Below are 21,290 nucleotides of genomic sequence, written 5' to 3' on the forward strand. Positions count from 1 at the left end.
GAGAGAGAGAGAGAGAGAGAAAGAGAGAGAGTCGACATCATACAATATAATATTATTCTGTCTTGCGGGAGTGAAAAATAATCAAATATATCGAAGATCTTTAACGTTTCGATAAGAATATGATTCGGCACTTAAGATTTAATAAACAAAAGTACAGTTTTTCAAAGGAAATATTCAAAAAAAATAAAGGAAAAGAAAAGCAAAGATTAAGATTGAAAGTAATTAAAAATATCCTTAAACATATCAATTAAAACTTTGAATATCAAATATAAATAACGCAATATAATGATAAAAATATTCAAAAATAAAGCAATAGTATATTTTTTTCTGTGTACTATAAATCTTATATTTTAATTTGCTTTTATATTTTGAAATTCGATAATGCACGAAAAATACAATGTATAACTTATCGCTTAAAGAGTATTTTATTCCGTAGAAAATATAAGTTCATTTATACATATAACGCTTCATGAAGATTCATCAAGAGTGAAGAGAAAAATAAATCTCGGTCACGAGAAATTAACATACATTACAATACTGATATATGTGTATATATATATCGCTACTGATATAGATATATATACATATATATCTATATATATATATATATATATATGTATATATATATATGTATATCAATATATTACGCGGTACTTACAATGAAAAACGATAAACAGTACTTTATTAAACTGTACTGATCTCTTAATTTACGATTCACAGAGATGCGTGTAACTATCTATAATCATTTTAAATCAGACATTACGTCGTCAAGAATAAACGGAATTTATTCGCGAACAAGAAATAAATGATAATAAAAAAAAAAAGAAAAACATGTAAAATATATTCAATAAAAAAGAATTAATGAAAAAAAAACAAACAAAATTTTGAAACGTATAAAATTTTTAATAAAATCAATAGATTCGAAAATTTATATGTATGTGTGTATATATAAATATATATATATATATGTATATATAATAAAAAATGTCAAATGAATGTAAAATGAAAAAAATTAATATTTACTATGATTTTGACAATTGCATTGTGCCGTTTGGAAAAGGAGTCTAATCTCAGTTGACTATGGACAGCTCGTGTTATGGTAATTTCTTTTATACATTTCTTTTTTTTTTTAAAAAGTTCGCACATTGATCCACAAGTTTTTCTTTTCATTCAACGAACTTTCGCGAGACGCACAAAAAGTACAGAATTCGTTGGCCTTAGTCACTACGTTCCGTACAAAGGTTTCATCGTAAACGGCTTTAAATTATTATTTACATTCACTAGCTCTCTTCGCTGACACTAATTTTGATTTAGCCCTAGGACAGACTAGAAGGTGGATAGATCCTTATGTATAAATTATTGATTTTCAATATGTACCGTTGCGAATCTGTCTAGTTGAATATTCGCGACTCGGCATTGCAAGACACTCTTTTACACATAAAATTCATTTACCGAAATAGAATGTTATATTACACGATGTAACGTAAATGTACAGTGCATTATACATTTAAAAATGTAAACTTAATTTTTAAAATATAAAGTTTATAACAATTAAGTATAATTTCATAAATATCTACAAATTTGTACATATGAAAAAAGTATCAGAAAGGAAACGTTACACAAAAGGTTTTGTATTCTTTCGTTTAAAATGAAGAAAGAACGATAAATCATATTTTACGTATTTATTATTGAAAAAAGAAAAAAAGAAAAACAATACGAATAAAAGCTTTGTTTAACGTTACCGAATATATATAAAATTTCCAAAACTTTTTTTACAAACTTACAAATTTTATGCGGTAAACGATCTGCATAATTATGAGCATCTTACAAATTACAACTATTACGTTTAGCAATCTTTGATACGTTCTTTTTCTTTTTGTTTCTTTCGTTCCGTTGTTGTGTGAGATATTACAACGATACAGTCTGGACAGTCCTAGGGATAAATAAATTCGTAATTGACATAATCATTTTGCCATTCTGAAGCCTGCTCAGATTTAGATATGTAAAGAGAATGTACCGAACAGTAGTCACATAAGGTTCGTTTAAGTTAACGAATTAAAGAGTACCTATATTGTTTCACAGGTAACCGGAGAAATTTGAGCCTAATTTTTAGTTTAACTTTAAATTTAGGTATATCCAAATAACAAGTAACCATTAGTTTAGCAGTCTTTACACACATTCCTCTGTTTATGAAATTGACAACAAAAGCTAACAATAATGATAACACATTATGCAAGTACATGAAGGTTAAAAAGTGGAGCCTCGTGAGTGTAATTGAAAAATAATAAGGCTAGCTGTTTTTCCTCTAAAGTAATTCCCTTTTTTCTGTTTAATTAGTAAAAGTATGAAACCTTTTATTCACTATGATTAATACAGTGTGTCACGTTAAAACATTTCTCGTCTCCGTTTCAAGTGAAAATACGTCAACAGATGAAATTACGCGGTCAATAAATTTTTTTATCATTTTGTTTTTTCATTCTTTTTTTCTTTAGAGCGCCTGCAAACTTCGACGTTCACATTCACATGTGTATTCTTACAGCAATGGGATAGATGTCATTTAGGTCCATAGCGAAAATAAATAAAAGAAAATCTTCTTAAGCTAGTAGATAGCAGATTAGTTTTGTATTGTATACTTGTTTAACTAGTCAGTGCATTTTTGTATATATCCTGACTCTCTCATTAACCTTCTTGTCTATTTAGCACACTTTGCCACGCATTCTAAGGCATGAACTTTCTAGTGAGCTGGATAAAAGAGAGCATAGACCAGTGTGCCAGGTACTTTATGTGTTAACATTTTTTTTCACTGTTGTAGCTAGATACAATATAATATTAGAAAGTATATTACTATTGTATTTTAAAAAACTGTTCTTCCCTGCTCTCGATCTTATTACTTTATTAAGATCCTTATTCCTCAGACCATAACTATAAAATCGTTTGCAAAACGTTCTGTAATAGAAAGCAAAAAATAAATTGAACTTCTTGAGTGGCTATGTCTGCATATACTAAATAATAACTTAACCCATCGCACGAATAACTCTTGACTTTTTTTTATGTATATATATATATATATTTATATATAGGGTAGTAGTTTGTTTATACAAAGATATTTTTGACAATATTTGATATTGCTTTGATTATTCTTATTGTAAAATCATTTAATAGAAAAACAAATAATTGCTAATAATTGTCAACGTATTAAAAATATGCACAAATGTTAGCATAAATTTGAATAACTAAATTTCAGAGTACTTCTCAAATACTTATAAGTATTTATACAATATCTCGATAATACGATGAGTTTCAATGTTATTCGTGGATGGTTTAATCAGGATTCTGATATTACAGCACATGCATACTGTCATTTGTATAGAACGCAGATTATAAATTATTTCTTCCTCAACTATGATCCACGTTTATACAAAAACCCTACACGCACACCCATACTGTGCCAAATTAGGGAGCCATTTGTATGCACATCTGATACCACACTGGCTAAAGCACATATCGTCATTTGTTACCTCGATCAATGTTTAATTTTTACCACTCGTCGTATTTTTTACTCATTACATTTTCCACCTTATATCAATTAGGTTCATTCTATCATACATCCGTCAACCTGTCATTGTATGCTGTATTGGTTGTACATATTCAGATAGTAAACTAACATAATACAAATAAAACGAAAAATTTTGTAGCCCTATGGTAATATAGTTATTAAACAATAAAATATACTCTTGCTATTAACTTAAGTTCGATAAGTTGCTTTTATGACACTGAACACTATAACTGAACAAAGTGTTTCTTTTATTTCCAAACAAAAAAAACTTATCATCTAAGAGAAATTACCATTAAAAAAGAAGCTATGTAAAAAGTGCACATTTGTACACGTAATACAAAATAAACTATAATGACATTGAATTTACGCCTTTATCTTACATACGCGATCTTAAAAAAGAAAAAAAAGGAGAAAGAAAGAGTAGAGAATGTACGTGTATAATTCTAAGAGAACGTAATTCTAAAAAATAATGTACCATAGGGATACACTATTTTCGAGCTCCTCGTATAATAATAGTTTGAATATTTCCAGTGTATAAAGTAATAATACAAAATGATATAAAAATTCTAACAAGTGTTTTGTTTCACTATGCAATCGAATCATTTAAGTAATAAAGATCTAATCAAAACGTTAGTAACGGGGGTACCGATGTACATATCCAGGCACATGTACCCTTTTTTTGTATCCGTATAATTTTGCCTTTTTCCAACAATCAAATTTTTAATACTCTGACATTTTGAATATTTATCCCTGTATACAAAACTAAAGTCGTTTAGCACATTTTAGCACTAAATTTAGAATACACAATTTTATTAGTCTTTCTCCCTGTAGAACACAATGTTCATTCCTAAATGTCGTTTTATTCATTTTTTGTTTTTTTTTTTGTTTTTTTTTCTTTGTTTAGTTATCACAAATTATTGTTCCTCGTATTTATTATTGTTTGAAACATTAATGGAGCTCAGATGCTTTCAATACTTTGTATATCAATGCAATCATAACTTTTTTTTTTAATTACACATTCACGATGCCCGAACGTTGAATCGCACTGGAAACAGGCTGCTTTCTTTTTTTCGGTAACTTTTCTTTGTTGGTATATGCTTTCATATCAAAGTAAACCCATGAGGTCGTTAAAAAAAAATATATATATACCAATCGGGTTTGTGAAACGTTATTCCGTAAAGTAAATAGCAGGACTATGGATTTGGAGGAGGTGTAGTCGGTGTTGTATGCGAAGAGGGTGATGCACTGGCAACCATCGTTGGACTGGCTGGCTGTTGTAATGGCAGGAACGCTGATCCCAAGCTAGGTTTTAACTGGAATGCTACACACGGCTTTGAGCTATAGTCTAGTTTGCTCAAGTCTATCATGGGTCGCCTATGCATACAAATATAATAGTTTCAATAATGCGGAAGTGTTTGAACAGAAATTTGTATGATTTGTCGATATTCCGATCATGTTTAAGCAACAAGGATTATTTTAATTGTGACGGATATGCAAGTTATTCTTCTCGTACAACACAAGGATGTGTTCGGTTCAATGTATAACCAACTATCATAATCATTCATAAAAGAAAAACCATGCATAAGTGTTTACCTGGCATCCTCTACAAATTTAAGATTGACTTTCTCACAGCCATCAGGTGGTTCTCTTGCAAGGAACCTATTAATGTGAGGTGAGGTGCCAGGACGTCCTTCTTTATCTTGTTCAGGGGTTGAACCACGACTTCCACCTTTAAGATAAATTAGATTAACTGAATTAATAATAACATAAATTTGATGTGCAAGCACATTGTTCACATCAAACGGAAAACATTTTTAAACCATGCTCTTAATAACTGAAATTAATTAATTAATGCATGTATTTATGAATTCATTTGTATAAAAAAAAAAAAAATAATGTGATTAACTTCATACATCAAAATTAGATACATATTGCTTTACAAATAAATTTGAAAGTATATAGGTATTTTATATGACCCTCTTTCGTATATATTACACATTAATACAGTATGAAATAAATACTCCATTTAAATAAATACCAAAAGTTCTATAATCTGTTATCATGCAATTATTGTAATTAAAATAGTCTTATACTGTTTTAATAAATAATGTATCACATTAATTCTTTGTTCAGTAATAATCTGAACAACATGGGGAATAATTAAACAACATTAGATCAAAATATACATAAATAGTAACACCCATATAAAACAAAGTATTGCATGCAAACTTTGATGCATTAGTAATAAATACATTAAGTACATCTTAAGTTATTAAAAACAGATTCGTTTACCATGTAATATCATAATGTGTTGTGTACACTCAACTTGGCATTATTATTATTTCATGAAAACACAGTAAATTTTTTAACAATACCATAATATGTTAATAGATCGATTGTGTAAAGTCAGAAAATAACCTTAGGCGTAATAATGATGGTAACTGATATTTTATATCCTATGAAATTTGTATGTACATTTTTATAGATATATGTTGGGGAAAAAAGATTCATGCACATACTTCAGACTCAAGATATATGTGTGTACATATATAAATATATATATGTATACATATTTACGAAACAGTAAAAGAATTCATAGATAGACATTAAGACATATAAAATCCCATTAACTATCTGGACAAAGGCATTCAAAAAAAAAGGAAAGAAAAAAAAAGAAAAGAAAATCTGGATAAATATATTTCGCTGAAAGGGATTTTATGAAAAATAAAAATAACATTTCCGCAAATATGCGCCAACCTTGTAAGAGATCGCTAGGCGGACGGGAGGCATCCATAAGACCAGGAATCAGCGGAGACTCAGAATTCCTAGATGGAGGGCCTGTCTCAACAGGCACACACCATAGTTAGTCTGTTATTTATAGTGTTACTAGTAACCAGAAATACTTCAGACAAACATATATGTATATATATATATTGTCGATGAAAAGAATAAAAAGATGTTTAACCTTTTTCTATATTTCTGAAATTATGAGAAAGAAACTACTAATATTATAAATACTAATCAACAAACATTGAACGTAATTATTAATTTGCTGGTGTTATAGTTAATATTCTGATTAGAGTTTTCATCATTTTTATCAACGGAAAACTTATGAAGTTCGTAATATTTTCTAAGAACATTAGTAGTAGCTACTTTGTACATCTAAGTGCTACCAAACAATATAACATAAAACTTAAACTTACCTGAAGAATAAGAAGTGGAGGGAAGGTCAGTAGCTGGTGTTTGTGTGTCTACGCTGCGAGTGGCCCTCAGTAGGTCTGCTAATGGTGCACGATGTCCTTCTGGTGTGATTTGTTCACGATATCGTGCATACTATAAAAATAATTCAGTGGTTAGATTACAATTAATTGTCAAGTTTTATAAATTTGAATTTAACTTGAAAATGATTTTTAATACTTCAGGTAGAAATATCATACTTTGTCTTCCACTAGATGATCAGGATCACTAGGGTTTGTTGTAGATTTGAGAACCAATCCTTCAATTTCTTGATTTAGCCCTTCGATGGAAGAACGCATCGGAGGCCTCATTGGTTTCACAGGGATATTCATAGGACTTGCCTTTGTACTCAAACCAAATTGATTGTCTGGTACAACAATAAAACTAACATGTCAATCAATTCTAGAAACAAAGAGATTTGTTACACAAGCATCTATTCCTAATGAACTTACGTATAGACGTTTGTGAAGCAATACTGGGTAAAACGGTGTGATCTCCAGGAAATGCTGGCGGTGGTCCACTTGGCATTATAAGTCCGAATGCTGCTGTCCGTTCTCTACTGCTGGTGCCTTCTTTATTCGAACGTTGTAACCTACAAGATAAATATTATTGTTAGAATAATACATAAAGTAACAATACCGCACACCGTATTTCATTGCAGTAATACAAAATTTAACATTATTTTAAACATAAAACTAGCTTCGATGACTTATACGTACCGATGCCTGAAATACTTTTCCAATTTTTCATCAGTAGTAGTTTGTTCTGTAGGATGTCGAGTGTGTAACTTTCTTGGTTCATTGGACCATTCTTCTGTCTGCAAAACAATATTTTCATTGACTTAGACAGTACAGAAGACATATATAGCAATAAGAAAATATAATACAGTAAGAATAAAGACTTAAATATTCAAAACAATATATCTATATGAACTATTCATACTTGTGTAGATTTATCGACCAAGAGAAGACTGGAATGAATGTAATATGAATCACGAGGCCATTGTCCTTTCAAATAGATTGTGTCTAATGATGCTGTCCTCCGAATATTTTGGTTTCCACTTAGACTTTCGCTGCATCTTCCGCTTAATGTTTTTGATTTTGCTATACATAGAACAAGGTTTTAGATAAACATAACGTTCATGAAATACATTATGGGACACATTAGTATTTATAATGTATTACTGCGTAATGTGAACCAGAACCGGACTATCAAGAATGTATTCGGTTCCTGGATAAAATGAACAGTCCTGAATGATGTGAAAAAGTGAAAAATAAAAGCAAAATTTAAACAAAAATTGAAAGGGATGATGAAGGAAGAAATGGCGAATTGTTCAAACTATTTTTTATGGAACCGACTAAAAAGTATATATTCGGTTACCGAACTCTTTAAATTTTACAATTATTAAGCCAAGGAGAAGCGCAATAAAAAACAGGTTAGTTATTTCCTACATATTATATATTAATGATTATATTATGCAAATAATTTGATATGGTATATATATATATATATATACATGTATATATATATACATGTATATACCACACATATATACATATACATATGTATATATATACAAAACACTCATCATTGTTTAATCACTATCACAATCAATATCACTCACTTTAGGTACAGTTGAAACCACAATACATAATTAACATTGAGAAGAAATATATTTGTTTAAAACTGTAAATCAATATAAAAATTCGATGTGGTTGATTGAACTAACGAATTTGCAGCATAGATTTAAGAAAGCATATATCACGAACGTCTGTTATTCGATCCCCAGCCACAACTATAATATTTACAATCAGTTGTATATATGACACGTACCTGTCACGAGGAAATTCTCTAAAATCTGATAGAAATAACATTGAAAATGATTGGAAACGGCGAGGAAAGTAACAACGGTACATTTACAAATATACGATCGATTAGAAATTGACACGAACTGTATAACGGGACGATAAACATTTACAATCGTCGTATAGTCTGACATCGATGAAAAAAGAGAAGAGAAACGGGGAAGAGAACGTAGCCCGTAAACGGTGGATTGAATGTAGAGAGGAGGGTATGGAAAACATAAAATGACAGACATAACAAAGAAGTGTAGCGAAAGATAACAGTGTATAGTAAGTACGCGAGGATGTAGAGGTAGCGAGCGTAAATACCTTTGTAAGAGAGGGAACCGGGGCTTCGTTGTCCCGAGGAAGAGGTCTCCGGCGAGATGCGGGCCCGCCACGCATTCGCGTTCGTCGGCGACACGGTAGGACTGTTGCTGTTGCTCTTCCTGAGGCTGCTACCCTGCCGGCCTTGTCGTAACAGCGAGCTCACGGGTAGAGTCGCGCGCATTGGGCCTTGCTTCGACGTCGAGCATGGCGAGGACTTTCGCATTCGCTGTGATCCCGACATTTTGTCATATAGACAGGTGGCACTCGGGCCCTCGATGCTGTTGCGTTTGGTACACTGTTCCGATAATGTTATACTGTAAGGACGGGGCGCCGCGGGCACCGTTCAGGGCACGAGGCCTCCGAGCACCCGCGACTTTGTCGCACACACGCGGCGACAGCAGCGGTGGTGCCGACAGCAGCGAGGACAGATCTCAGGAATCGTTTAATACGCTCGCCTTCCTGGTGGCGGGCGAGATCTGAACAACGACTGTGGGAGCAACGACAGCGATGGCGCGACGAATTCACCAACAACTACGACGAGAACGGTGGTAGCGGCGGCGCGACGACAATGCCCTACGCGTCTTGTCATTTGCAATGTTCTGCTGCTGCCTCGGCACGCACGTCACGTGATCGTCCGTCCCGGCTGGTCATTGGTGCAACGCTAGCCCGTGGAGCGTCGTACTACGCTCACCCGTGGGGGCCGCGTTCCATTCACTACCACCGTAGCACCGTACCTAGCGTCCTATCGCTCTCTCGCTCTTCCCTTCTTTAATTCTCTCTCTCTTGTTCGCGCTTGTGCAGTGGCACTCAAATTCGCCCTTTCCCGATTCCTTCGATGTCCCGTCGAAAATCCTCTTCAACCGCTATTCCCGATGCCCGCCTACCCTCTCTTCTCTCAACGATCGACGATTACCCACTAGCCGTCCACCGATATCCACGCGAATCGCGCCGGATTCCGTTGTTTAGCACTAAATCACCACCCGATCAAACGATGTTTTGGTGGACGTGTAACAACGTGCGCAACTCTGCTTATATACACCTGCACGACGACACACGTACGGGACCAGTATGTAGCGTCTTACGTTTCACGTTATGTACGTAATGGAGGAGCACAAGCCGATGAATAGCGTGTGTGAATAACTTTCGTGTACGGGGCACGTACTAGCACACAGACGTAGTATCCTCGGCTTACGTTTTTCAGCTACGGCGCGTGCACGCTACGTCCATTCGATACTCTCGTTAGGAGAAATCTCGAGTAATCGCTTCTCTTCGCTACTATCGAACCGGTATTACGCGCGAACTTGATTTCGATCCTATTGATATTACCCAATTTTTATCCCCTTCGCCTGCAAAAATTACTCCTCCGATTACTTTTATATTCGCGAGCGTATAGAAATTTCGAAAGTAGAAATTTTCTTTTTTAACTCTAAGTCTAAGCAAGCTACTCTCTATTCCCCGCAAATATCAATGAAACCAGGAATATGTTTAAACTATCCTTCGGTTTCAATAATTCAGGGTAAGAAATTTTATTTTTATCAATTAAGCTCGTATATTTATTTACAATGTATTATACATTATTCTATGTAGTTTCATTACATCATTTTTAAAGCGTCACTATATTATTGATAACATATATGACTAGATTAAATAATATCAATAAAATATCAATAAAAACATTGAGTGAGGAAAAGAGGAAAACATCAGTCAAATGTTTAATATGTTAATAAATGCGTGAAATAACAAAAGGTACATATTTAAGATGTATCAATTATACGGAGGACGTTTCTCATGTTATTTTCAGCTAGAAATCTAAAAATAAAGTTAAAGTATATATGTATGTTATAATGTGCAGGCATTCTTTTATGTAAATTAATTATGCCCCTTTTACACATAGAACAAAACAAAAAATTAGAAAACAATGAAGTACATAACTTCAGAAAAGCAAGAAAACTATTGGTTTCACTATATAAGCATATTGGACTGATTGAATTTTAAATATGATTTTTCAAACTAATCTCAAAACTTATACGAGTTCATATGAAAATTTGTGTAATAAAGGCACTGCCATTCTTTTTGCTAAATAACATGTTTATAATTAATGTCATTTTCATACATATACATTTATATGTATGCATATGCATAAAACTCTTGAAAATAATGCTAAATTACTATGTAAAGGAGTTAGGAATGCTGTACACATCAATTTCAAAAATAATTTTCTGAAATTATAATTTCTCAGAAATTATTGAAAATTTTTCTATTACATTTACTTGTTAGCATTAATTGCAACAAACAAAAATAGTTAACATTTTTAAATAGACAACAAAAGAATAAACACTTTTTGCACATTCTATACATGCGCCAATCATTAAAAATTTTATATGTATTTTTACTTGACAATATCCTGAAAAAATATTGTAATAATGAAAACATAAAATTATCAATTGATGAAAAGGATATTTTTTTAATTACACTAGCTTGCTTCTTAAATGTTGGAAATCACTGAACACAACATTCATATATAATCTGATTTTTAAATCAGACAAATTTTAATTAAGTCACATTAATTACTAACTCATTGATTACAAAAGCCCATTACCTTAGATTAATTAAGTAAATAAAGCAGATATTTAGTAATTGAACAGTCTTAAACATAAAAGATAAAATACAAAGATTGAAGTAAGAATTCATTTTTAACTTGCTAAACTTTTCTATAATTTGTCCGTTTTATTAGTTTAATCATTTTTGCTATGACTTTGCTAAATGTTTCCAAATTTAAATTCAAAGCATGATCTAAATTGTTTTTCTGTGATGCTATATGTTGACAAATAATAAAATTGTCTTGCAATGTAATAAAAAAATTTCTGCATAAATTATAATGCATGGAAATATATATTACATTGAACAATATTTCTTGTAAATTATTGCTTGCAATAGTATTAGCAGTAATCATTTACATATAAATAAATAAATACATATGCCAATACATATATATTTACTTACTATACTTACAAATATAAATTAGATATGAATAGCATATTTTATATTTCATACAAAATTTAAGATAATTTATACAAGTAAAGTATATTATTTCAACTTCCTTGTAATAATACTGGAAAAATATTAGCACACACATTAATTTATTTTCTTTTAGTTATCTATATTTAACGCGCTAATCATTTCTTATATTAATCGAAAAACCGTGTATCCTTAAATCGAAAATCTTAGTACATATGAAATGGAAATGGAAAATGTTTTCAATGACAAAAAATTAAAAAAACTATAATATCTATAAATGATAATTGATAAGTTTCTATAAAATATATGTGTTACATATTGAATTATATCTATATCTACATACTAACTATGACTGAGATATTTAAAATGACTTTCATTCTTACTCTTTCTTTGTTTCAAAGATTTTCATGTAACAAAGCATTTTAAGATACATTAAATAATTGTATTAGTTTAATGTTCATAAAATAAAATATTGTTCTCTATCATAAAAAGAACTAAAGTTCATAAAGCAGATATAAAAAATGTAAAGTTAATATAATGAAAATGAAAGACATGTATATAGATATCAATAAACAAAGTAACTTCTAGATGAAGTGCTTTTTGTAAACATATATATTTTTGAACAAAAATATTAAATATTCTAATTTTTATTACATAATTTGATTTTATGATGGCTGTTGCATTTTTCATTTATAATAAATATAAAAAATAATTACAAAAATCACATTGAATTTTTTGCTAGTTATGAAACTAGTATTTCTTGTTTATCGTTAAACACTAATGATGTCAATAGATATAAGTGATCTATTCTTTTAAACGGAGTTAAATACAGAGGAAAAAATTTATCTATTAAAAACATCCTAGTATCCTATTTAGGTCTTGTAACTAATCGGAACTTTGTCATCCAATATTTAAATTATTTTATCATAAGTAGAACTTCTTATATATGGATTGTGTAAGAATCTACCTATCAATACATTTATACATATAGTTTTCTACGAAATATGTAGACTCTGGTGACAATTGTCATGAATTTAAAATATCAAATTATGGCAGTGTAAAATACGTACAACATTATACTCAGACATTTGTTAGGATAAGCATAAAGAAATTGTTTAAATCACAAAGTATTGCATTCTAGTAAAAAAAATTAAGTTAACAAATATAGCTAAACACATGCTACAAATTGCATTATACCAACAGAGTCAGTTGTATTTTAGGAGAGCGACATTATGCCGTAAAACCCAAGATATAAATAAATTGAAACTATATTCCATATAAGTATTACATATACATATCTATATGTAGTACTCATATATCATTAACTATAATACCAATGTTTTTCTTTTTTTATATCTAAAAGATTATTTTGATTTATGAAATCTGTAACACACAGTAAAAAGAAAAACAGTACACATGAAAAAACTTAAAGAAACATACACATTAAGATTATAAAATACAGAATTACAACAAAGAAGTCTTTCATAATAGTAAATAATTTAAGCTACATTGAATACATATTTGGTATATGTCTGTAATGTGTGAATCATTTTTGTTGATCATATGTAAAACTGATACTTTAAACTCAATTGTTTTTACCAGTATCTATATTTTTTTATACAGTCATTTCCCAAGTCTACAACTACTAAGTGATTGTCAGGTAATACTGCAATACCTGAAGGTCGTCGTAGTTTCGAACAATGCGAATCGATTTCAGTTAAAATATTACCTCCTCCTAACTTTAGTACTTGGATTATACTGCGACCTTTATCAGTGCGAGTACCAAGTATTTTACCTTCTGCATCAACAGCCAAGCCCCCATAAGTACCTTTTCCTGTAACACACAAGTGTTAAGTGAAAAATTACTTTTAAACCTAACCTAACCTAAATACATAATGACAAAAAAATGACAGTTTACCTTTGCCTTCTGAATAAATTTCTTCAGAGAAATCACCTTTAGCAGAAAACACTTGAATACGACTATCGGCGACTACTATTTCACCATTGGGTCCAACAGTCACAGAAGTAATTAATTTAAATGTACTTCTCTTTCCCACCTGTTAGTTAACATATTTTAAATATTTTTGTACATATATAATACAATTTAAATGTAAAAAGATCTTATCCAGACCTGAAAGAGAATTTTGCCATCAGAATCAAACACAAAAACACAACTTTGTCCGTTGTCTGCAACAAGTATATGACCATAGCTTCGATCTACCGCAACATCAATTGGCTCCTGAGAAGCAAAATTAGTAGTATAATTCAATCAATAATCAACAAAAAATACATATGTATGACACTCACTTGAAACGCGTTATGCGAGAAAGATTTAATAGTGTCACCTAGAGTACTCATCTCCGTAACTTTTCGTGTTCTCCAATTGACAACAACCAGACCTTGTTCAGAAATACCAATTCCTGTACAACTACGACCTTCAAGTCCTTCGTTAGTTACATGCCTTTGAAACTCTAAATCACAATTGAGTACCTAAAAACGTACTATTATCTATAACAGTACATGAACATTTAATAATTCATTTTAAATAACCTATCATCTTTTACATACTTTTATGCGTGAATTCCCAGTATCTAAAATATATATCATGCCGTCGTCGTCAACAGCAACTGCTACTGGTTGATAAAATTCATCTTTTCCATTTCCTTGTCTCCCATATACTTTAATAGGTTCATTATGTTCCGTTGCGTCAAAAAATAAAGGATAATCTTTAATAGGCCGCTCGAAAACTGACAATTTTAAGACATAGCGGCTCGCAGACGGAGGTCGGAATAGTACTTCGTATGTACCATTTTCTAAATCTACAATTTCAGTGTCAATACTGGAACTTTGGTTTTCTGAATGTATACTATCCGCTAAAGTTAGTTCTGCGGAGATAAGATCTCCTCCGACGTTTCTAGGGTGACCATGATAATCAACAGTTTCTACTGTTACAGCTGCTTGTAATTTAACTATAGCGGGATCTTTTAACCGGGCTCTACATAAACCTATTAAAAAAATATACATTATAAAAATACACAATAGTCTTACTGTTATAAACGACATATTTAAAAATATATAAAGCAATAACGATTCCATAATGATTAATAACAAGTTTACAAGAAGCGGGTACTTTACTGTATTATCAATCCTCAGGATACCTGGCAATGTTGTACTAGAACGTATTCTTCCCAAGTTATTAAGAGCTTCCTCTAATTGAGAAAGAGCATTATTGTGATTAAATTCAAACGTAATGAAAGCATTTTCTTTAGGTTCACTAAGTGTTGATGCTGCATCAAGTTGGTCAGATAAAGTACCAATTCTTTGTGTAATGTTCCGTACTTCAACCTATAAGAAGAGTATACATATTTTTTTTTATTATTGGATAAGAAATATATATGGGCTGTGTATGTTATAGGTTCTTTTTTAGCACAACAATTTAGTTTTATTTTTAATTATGAGATATACTAGTAAAATTTATACAAAATCCTATGAACCATTCTGTACATATATTCAATCCTCATTAGTGATATTATACCTGATATTGTAAGCCTTCACACTCTCGTTGTACTTTATTTTTTTCAGCTTCTATAAGAGCATGCTGTTCTTCTAGTACATGCTTCTTATCTCTTGCTGCAGCTGAGACAGCTGCCTGCAATTCTGATCGTCTCCTTTCAATTTTTGCAATAATTTCTGCAAATTCATGGTCCACAGCACTCAAGCACCTTTCTGTTGAAGCTTCCAAACGTTGTAATTCTGTAGTTACAGAATCTTGCGCTTGGGTTAGCTAAACCCAATATAGTTTCAATTTTACATAATGTCATACAACTAAGTGTTTTTATCTGATAATGCTGATGCAATATTACCTTGGATATACATTCGTTAGCTTTGTAAAGTAAGATTTCAGACATCCTTTTTATTGCAATACTAAAGGGTATAATAGTGTGTTCAGTACATCCTGGTAAAGTTCCTGCATGATTACCACCAGTACATACTGTACAAAACACTGTATCACATGTTTCGCAAAATAGCAACTCTTGATTTATATGAACAGAACATTTTGGAATAACCTGCAGCAATGAACAAAATGTAATGTAATTTATTTAATAATACATCAACAAAAAATTATACAAAGAGTATATTGCGCATATCAAACCTCTCGTCTCTGCCTGGACATAAGGTCGAGTAGTTGATTCACCAAGAAACTAGGTGGCAATGCAGGAACTCCACCACGAGGTATTGTTATCAATTCTCTGCAAATAGGACATCGAAAGGCACCAGTCTCGCGAGTCTGAGATGCAGCAATTCTTGTTAAGCAATGCAAACATACCTATATATATAAATAAATATATAACATTTTACATAAAAAAATTATTATTTAACAAACATGTATAAAAATAGCTAAAGTAGTAGTTACCGTGTGTGAACATGGTAATAATTTGGGAGTGTGTTCTCCACCATCATAAACGCAAAGACATGTACCACATGTTAGAAAACTTTCATTAAAATCTTCATAGTTTATACTAACGGTCTCCACGAGCATAGAGCTCATGCTAACCATCCTCTCCCCTAGCCGGGTCCTGGAAAAGATGAAACATTTGGATTTATATTACATTTTATACAACAAGGGATTTATTTTGTACAAAAAAATTTTACGCATAGGATTTTTAACACTTTCGATAAATGTTATACTTAAATGAAACATTATGTCCTATATGTGTAATCTTATAAAGATGAGTGCATATTACAAACAGTTAATAAGACTTTTTATAACTTTATAAAAGTAAAAATTATATATGGTGTGACAAAAGTTTACTGATCTTCGAGTGGCGAACGGATAGACGCATTTTGACGTTCACTGTCCGTTTCCACTTCTTGATCACGACGAGTAAACGCATTAAAATAAATTTTTCATAAAAACATTTATTGTAAAATAAACTCACTGTATAGCTAAGCGCAATGCCTCCATAATGGAGTTAGCCCCGTCGTCGTTTTGAGAAATATACACATCCGTTACATTGCACGCGTTTTAGAGGGGTGTCTGTATATATACTTGGAAGATATCTTTTCCCCTCGCATAAATTTTCATTACCAAATGAACTGACAACGTAAATAAAATTCGTCTGATAACTCTCACCTAAACTATCACGAATCTCTCAATTTCATAATTTCAATAAATTTAAACGCCAAAATATATCGTAATCAACAATCAAAACACCTTGCTCTCAAGTGCCTGATCGAGCCGAGGAACTTTCTACATGCAATTTTTTTACGTTCAGAAAATATTATTAAGCAAAATTATTCGACACATTCCATTTCTTTTCAAGTTAACATTAAAGCGTTTCAAATGAAATAAATGTTCGCACAGAATGTTATGACATAAATACGACACTTTTCTCTACGATTTTCATGGCAAAAATGCCAACAAGTACAAAGCATATGCCGATGGGAACTCTTTGTCTATCTTTCTTTCTGAATAGCTATTGTCCTCGACGTGGAAACTGTTGCTAGGACGATTTTTTGCATCGTGAACGAATTCGCTGAAGATTACTTTCGAGACACCGTACAAATTGAACGCGGAAACCGATCCTAGTGAACTTTAAACTTTTTCTTTATTTCATTTTTAAGATCGTTTGCCTTTGCAAATCTTGAATGTCATTTCGAATATTTGCTGTATTGTGTGTCACTATCACTCCCGGTATATTTTGCGAATCGCGTACGCGCCCACCCCCTTGAGGTGGTAACAATAACACTGTCGAATTTCGTCGCTCTTCTGTTGCATTTTTCCAAACAAATACAGACAGAGACAACAGCGAACCGCATCAGCTGCGGAGCGCAGCGACTCACGTTTTACAGCTGCGCACGTTCTCGCCTGCATCCACAGCCGGCACCACTACCAGGGACGAAATGATAGGACACACTATGCGGGTGCCCGCGGCAATGATCTGCGGCAAGATGCATTCCTTCCTTTCTTCGTTTATTATGTTTCTGCAAAAGTTTCCTTAACGAGTGTACCTTCGTCCCTACGCAACGTTTAATGACCATAATTTCGAACAACTGATCCATCTGAATCACTACGACAAAAATGGTATCCTATTTACAAGTGGACCGAATAGATAAGCGTAGTTTTACGAAGAATACTATCGTGAACAGATAATGTTGACAATTGCGTTACTTTGTGTGTGTGCACGCGCGCATACGTATATGCGTGTGTATGCGAGAGAGATTAGGACGCATCACGATTTACATGAAAGGCGTAAACATAGCGTTAACGATGCAAAGATTGAAATAGAATTGTTTTGTCAGAGAATGTTTAGCTGAAGAGTTTATTACAGGCTACACGCGGAATAATACGTCCCTGAGTATTGGCGCACCGTCAAGCGTTTACCACGAGAGTGAGAAGAAGTATATTGAAAAACCGATGATAAAGAGAGATACACGCGTTTGCTGGAGGGTAAGGAGACGCAAAGCACCAACGACGGTACAAAGACGGAGAAATGCCTGATATGCTTGTGCGAGGTACACGGCCAGATAGTCGGCTGAATTGTCTACTGCGCAGTCGCCCGTTAAAAGGTGTAGTAGCTGATGTGTATGCTTTGCTTACTTACATGCACTTGCTACAGCTAGGTCCCCGAATAGCTGTTTTTTTCTAGTCACGAATTTCATGTTTTAATAAATTCTCTTATCTATGTGCAACGTTAAGTTCACCTTTATAGTATATCTAGAACCTGTTTCGTATATTTACATGATTTCAGTTAATTATTTCTGATTGGAAACTTGCTGTCCTTTCGAGAAAGATCATTTTTATTTGATGCGCATGAGAAATAAAATTTCATTTATATTAATTCATATATGAACTTTTACAAACTCTAAGCAAACGTATATTTTTGTAGGAAACATTCTATTTTTGATTTCTAATTTCTTCAGTCGTTTACACTTTATAAATAAGATTGATTTCAAGACAAATTCAAGATCTATTTATGCAACGTTCCGAAGCAGGGCGAAAATGCAGATTTTTATCGCCATTTTTATCAACCCCTAGAATGCGAGTCACGTACTATCACGTAAACCACATAAACTTTTGTACTGTATGCGTACACACGTCTGTTGGAAAAGCTAGTCACATACTTACATGAATGGACAGCAGCTCATGAAGCTTCCTTTGATAAATTCAGATGATAACTTATTTTTATACAGGCAATGTATTTGCGCGGTATATTATTTATGGCGTCCCAAGGAATCTTATACACAGGCGTGATGTACACACTAACAAAACACCATGATAGAATAATTCGAATACGGCAGAATCCTCACTGTCCTACAACTGTTTATGACAGCCTTTCTCAGCGAATAATGTATACTCAAATGTCGAGCGTCAGATACTTTATCACAGATGTAAACTGGCGGTACGCGGTAAAACATTTACGTATGTATATTACTCCTAGTTTTGCAGAATCGTGCAATGTCAAGGCGTATAGGCTTGCGCATTGATATAAATAGATGCATTCACTGATTTTATTTAATGATCGTTGTCACACTCTGGGAATGTAAACAATGGAATTGACGAGCATAAGTGCGTCCCCGATACATGTCACGAACCGAAACCGTATTAATGCTCTATCGCTTCCACGGTGATACTGAGTGGTCGATACGTTTATCAGTGCATTAACCCTTGTCAATTTTATGGTCAATGAATACTGCACTTACGAATTTTATCTTGTACACACGACACATTAACACTCGATTATTAAATTAATCTCGTTAAGCAGCGTCCGCGAGGAACAGCCCCGCGGCTGATTCTTGCGTTTTTATACGGCGATTTAACAATATTCTCGGATCGTCGTTCGTTATGTCTTCGCAGTTGAAAACACCAAAGGTTTCACCACTGTTAACACAATCTCCCGTGTACAGTTTCCATCGCGTTCGTATTTCTCCTGTGCAAGCAACTAGAATAATATTGTTCAAAGGCAGAAGAAAGACAAGGATGGCAATATCGATTTCAGACAATGTACGTTTAGCTCCAGCAGGTGGCACAGCTACTGGTCTTCGTCTTTTACACCACGCTGTTTTCTTCTCGCGAAATGACACGAACGTAGAGAGCACAGTAAGAAATCCGCGAGACACAAGAAACAGGGGATGAAAACACACCCTCGAAACTGTCCTTGCCCGACTGCGCTTGCGCACTGCGATTTAGGTCATAGTAATATGACAGATGAACGCTAGATGTACACGCGCGGGGTTTTCCTTCCTGTTATGTTAACCGAGGATTGTTCTCCATTGTTTTTCAACAATATTTGTTACGTTTAAATATGATGCTCATTTTAGGTTTTGTGCTTCTCGAATATTGGCACTTTGTCACAGAATACACACGTGTGCAAACATTGACGAGGTCGGGGTAGCAGTGCGCATCCTTGGCCTCGTTGCTGGCTCGATCTTCGAATAAGTATTACCACTGGTCTAATCCGAGGGGTATATGCAGATATCTTGATTTTTCTCAAGTTTCAATTACAGGCACGCTTCTATCTTGATCTATTACAGAAGATTATTAAATTATTTAAAAACGAAACAATAAAATCTGTTTGATCATAAATTGTGTGAGATTTTAAACATTTTCAAGAATTCTAACATCGAAAGTTGATATCCGAGGATGTGTTACTAGGCGCACTATCCTTCTAGGTCCTGAAATGATTTTCGATGCACACAATTCAGGCATGCGCTATAGAATTCAGGTCATTCGACTCTTGACCGAAATTAAGATTGAAGATTTTTTTACCGCATTTTAATATCAAGGATATCTTTTATTCTAATTACTCTCTACTTTATACGTTCTTTACTTCAAATGAATTGACAGCTATATAATTATATTTTCAACGATTAAATATGTGAGATTGATATATCATGTGCGTAAAATTTTTATTTTGATTTCTTAAAACTGATCACATGTGCACTTTGCTCAAAGAAAATTGCTAGAATACAGAAAAAAATAAAACAAAATACAGAACAGGAGCACGTGTCTTAATAAACATTTGAAATGGACATACATTAATTACATATTCTAACACTAGACTACGCATAACGGTACGTGGTATACTTAATTATAACTCTGTCTATAGCGGACTACGTTTTTTCTCACATAAATATTACATTCTGCTTAAATGTTCTATCTAATTCAACGCATTAGGCACGTGTGACATTAATTCGTGCATACGAGACATTAAATTAGTGTCACCTTAAAGTGTGCTTGCATAAGCGTAGGTCGTGTTGCGAGCCGTGTGTAACTTAAATTGTCTGTGCGTATCTAAGAAAAAACA

The 21,290-nt window shown here is 32.7% G+C and overlaps 2 protein-coding genes across 5 annotated transcripts; both read right to left on the reverse strand.

Annotated features, from left to right (window-relative positions):
* Positions 1-1,688: 1,688 nt before the first annotated feature.
* LOC143430375 (protein FAM117B) lies at positions 1,689-9,856 on the reverse strand. Of its 2 annotated transcripts, XM_076906608.1 has the most exons (9): positions 8,965-9,856; positions 7,736-7,896; positions 7,513-7,610; positions 7,246-7,385; positions 6,994-7,160; positions 6,760-6,889; positions 6,314-6,394; positions 5,150-5,285; positions 1,690-4,930 (listed from the first exon to the last, which is right to left on the reverse strand). In XM_076906608.1, exons 1-9 carry the CDS (start codon positions 9,203-9,205, stop codon positions 4,750-4,752), a joined length of 1,335 nt encoding a protein of 444 aa, XP_076762723.1. In that variant the 5' UTR covers positions 9,206-9,856; the 3' UTR covers positions 1,690-4,749. The 2 variants fall into 2 exon arrangements, with proteins under 2 accessions (XP_076762724.1, XP_076762723.1); XM_076906609.1 differs by lacking the exon at positions 6,314-6,394 and having other exon boundaries at positions 1,689-4,930.
* A 2,720-nt stretch (positions 9,857-12,576) lies between these two features.
* On the reverse strand, positions 12,577-19,737 carry LOC143430409 (tripartite motif-containing protein 2). Of its 3 annotated transcripts, XM_076906683.1 has the most exons (12): positions 19,112-19,737; positions 17,827-17,967; positions 16,397-16,559; positions 16,136-16,309; positions 15,846-16,049; positions 15,518-15,766; positions 15,141-15,327; positions 14,551-14,987; positions 14,290-14,472; positions 14,114-14,221; positions 13,901-14,039; positions 12,577-13,816 (listed from the first exon to the last, which is right to left on the reverse strand). In XM_076906683.1, exons 1-12 carry the CDS (start codon positions 19,129-19,131, stop codon positions 13,578-13,580), a joined length of 2,244 nt encoding a protein of 747 aa, XP_076762798.1. In that variant the 5' UTR covers positions 19,132-19,737; the 3' UTR covers positions 12,577-13,577. The 3 variants fall into 3 exon arrangements, with proteins under 3 accessions (XP_076762798.1, XP_076762802.1, XP_076762801.1); XM_076906687.1 differs by lacking the exon at positions 17,827-17,967; XM_076906686.1 differs by lacking the exons at positions 17,827-17,967; positions 19,112-19,737 and adding an exon at positions 16,923-17,664.
* Positions 19,738-21,290: the final 1,553 nt, after the last annotated feature.

Source organism: Xylocopa sonorina, chromosome 13 (assembly GCF_050948175.1).
Source record: "Xylocopa sonorina isolate GNS202 chromosome 13, iyXylSono1_principal, whole genome shotgun sequence".
NCBI classification, from domain to species: Eukaryota; Metazoa; Arthropoda; class Insecta; order Hymenoptera; family Apidae; genus Xylocopa; species Xylocopa sonorina.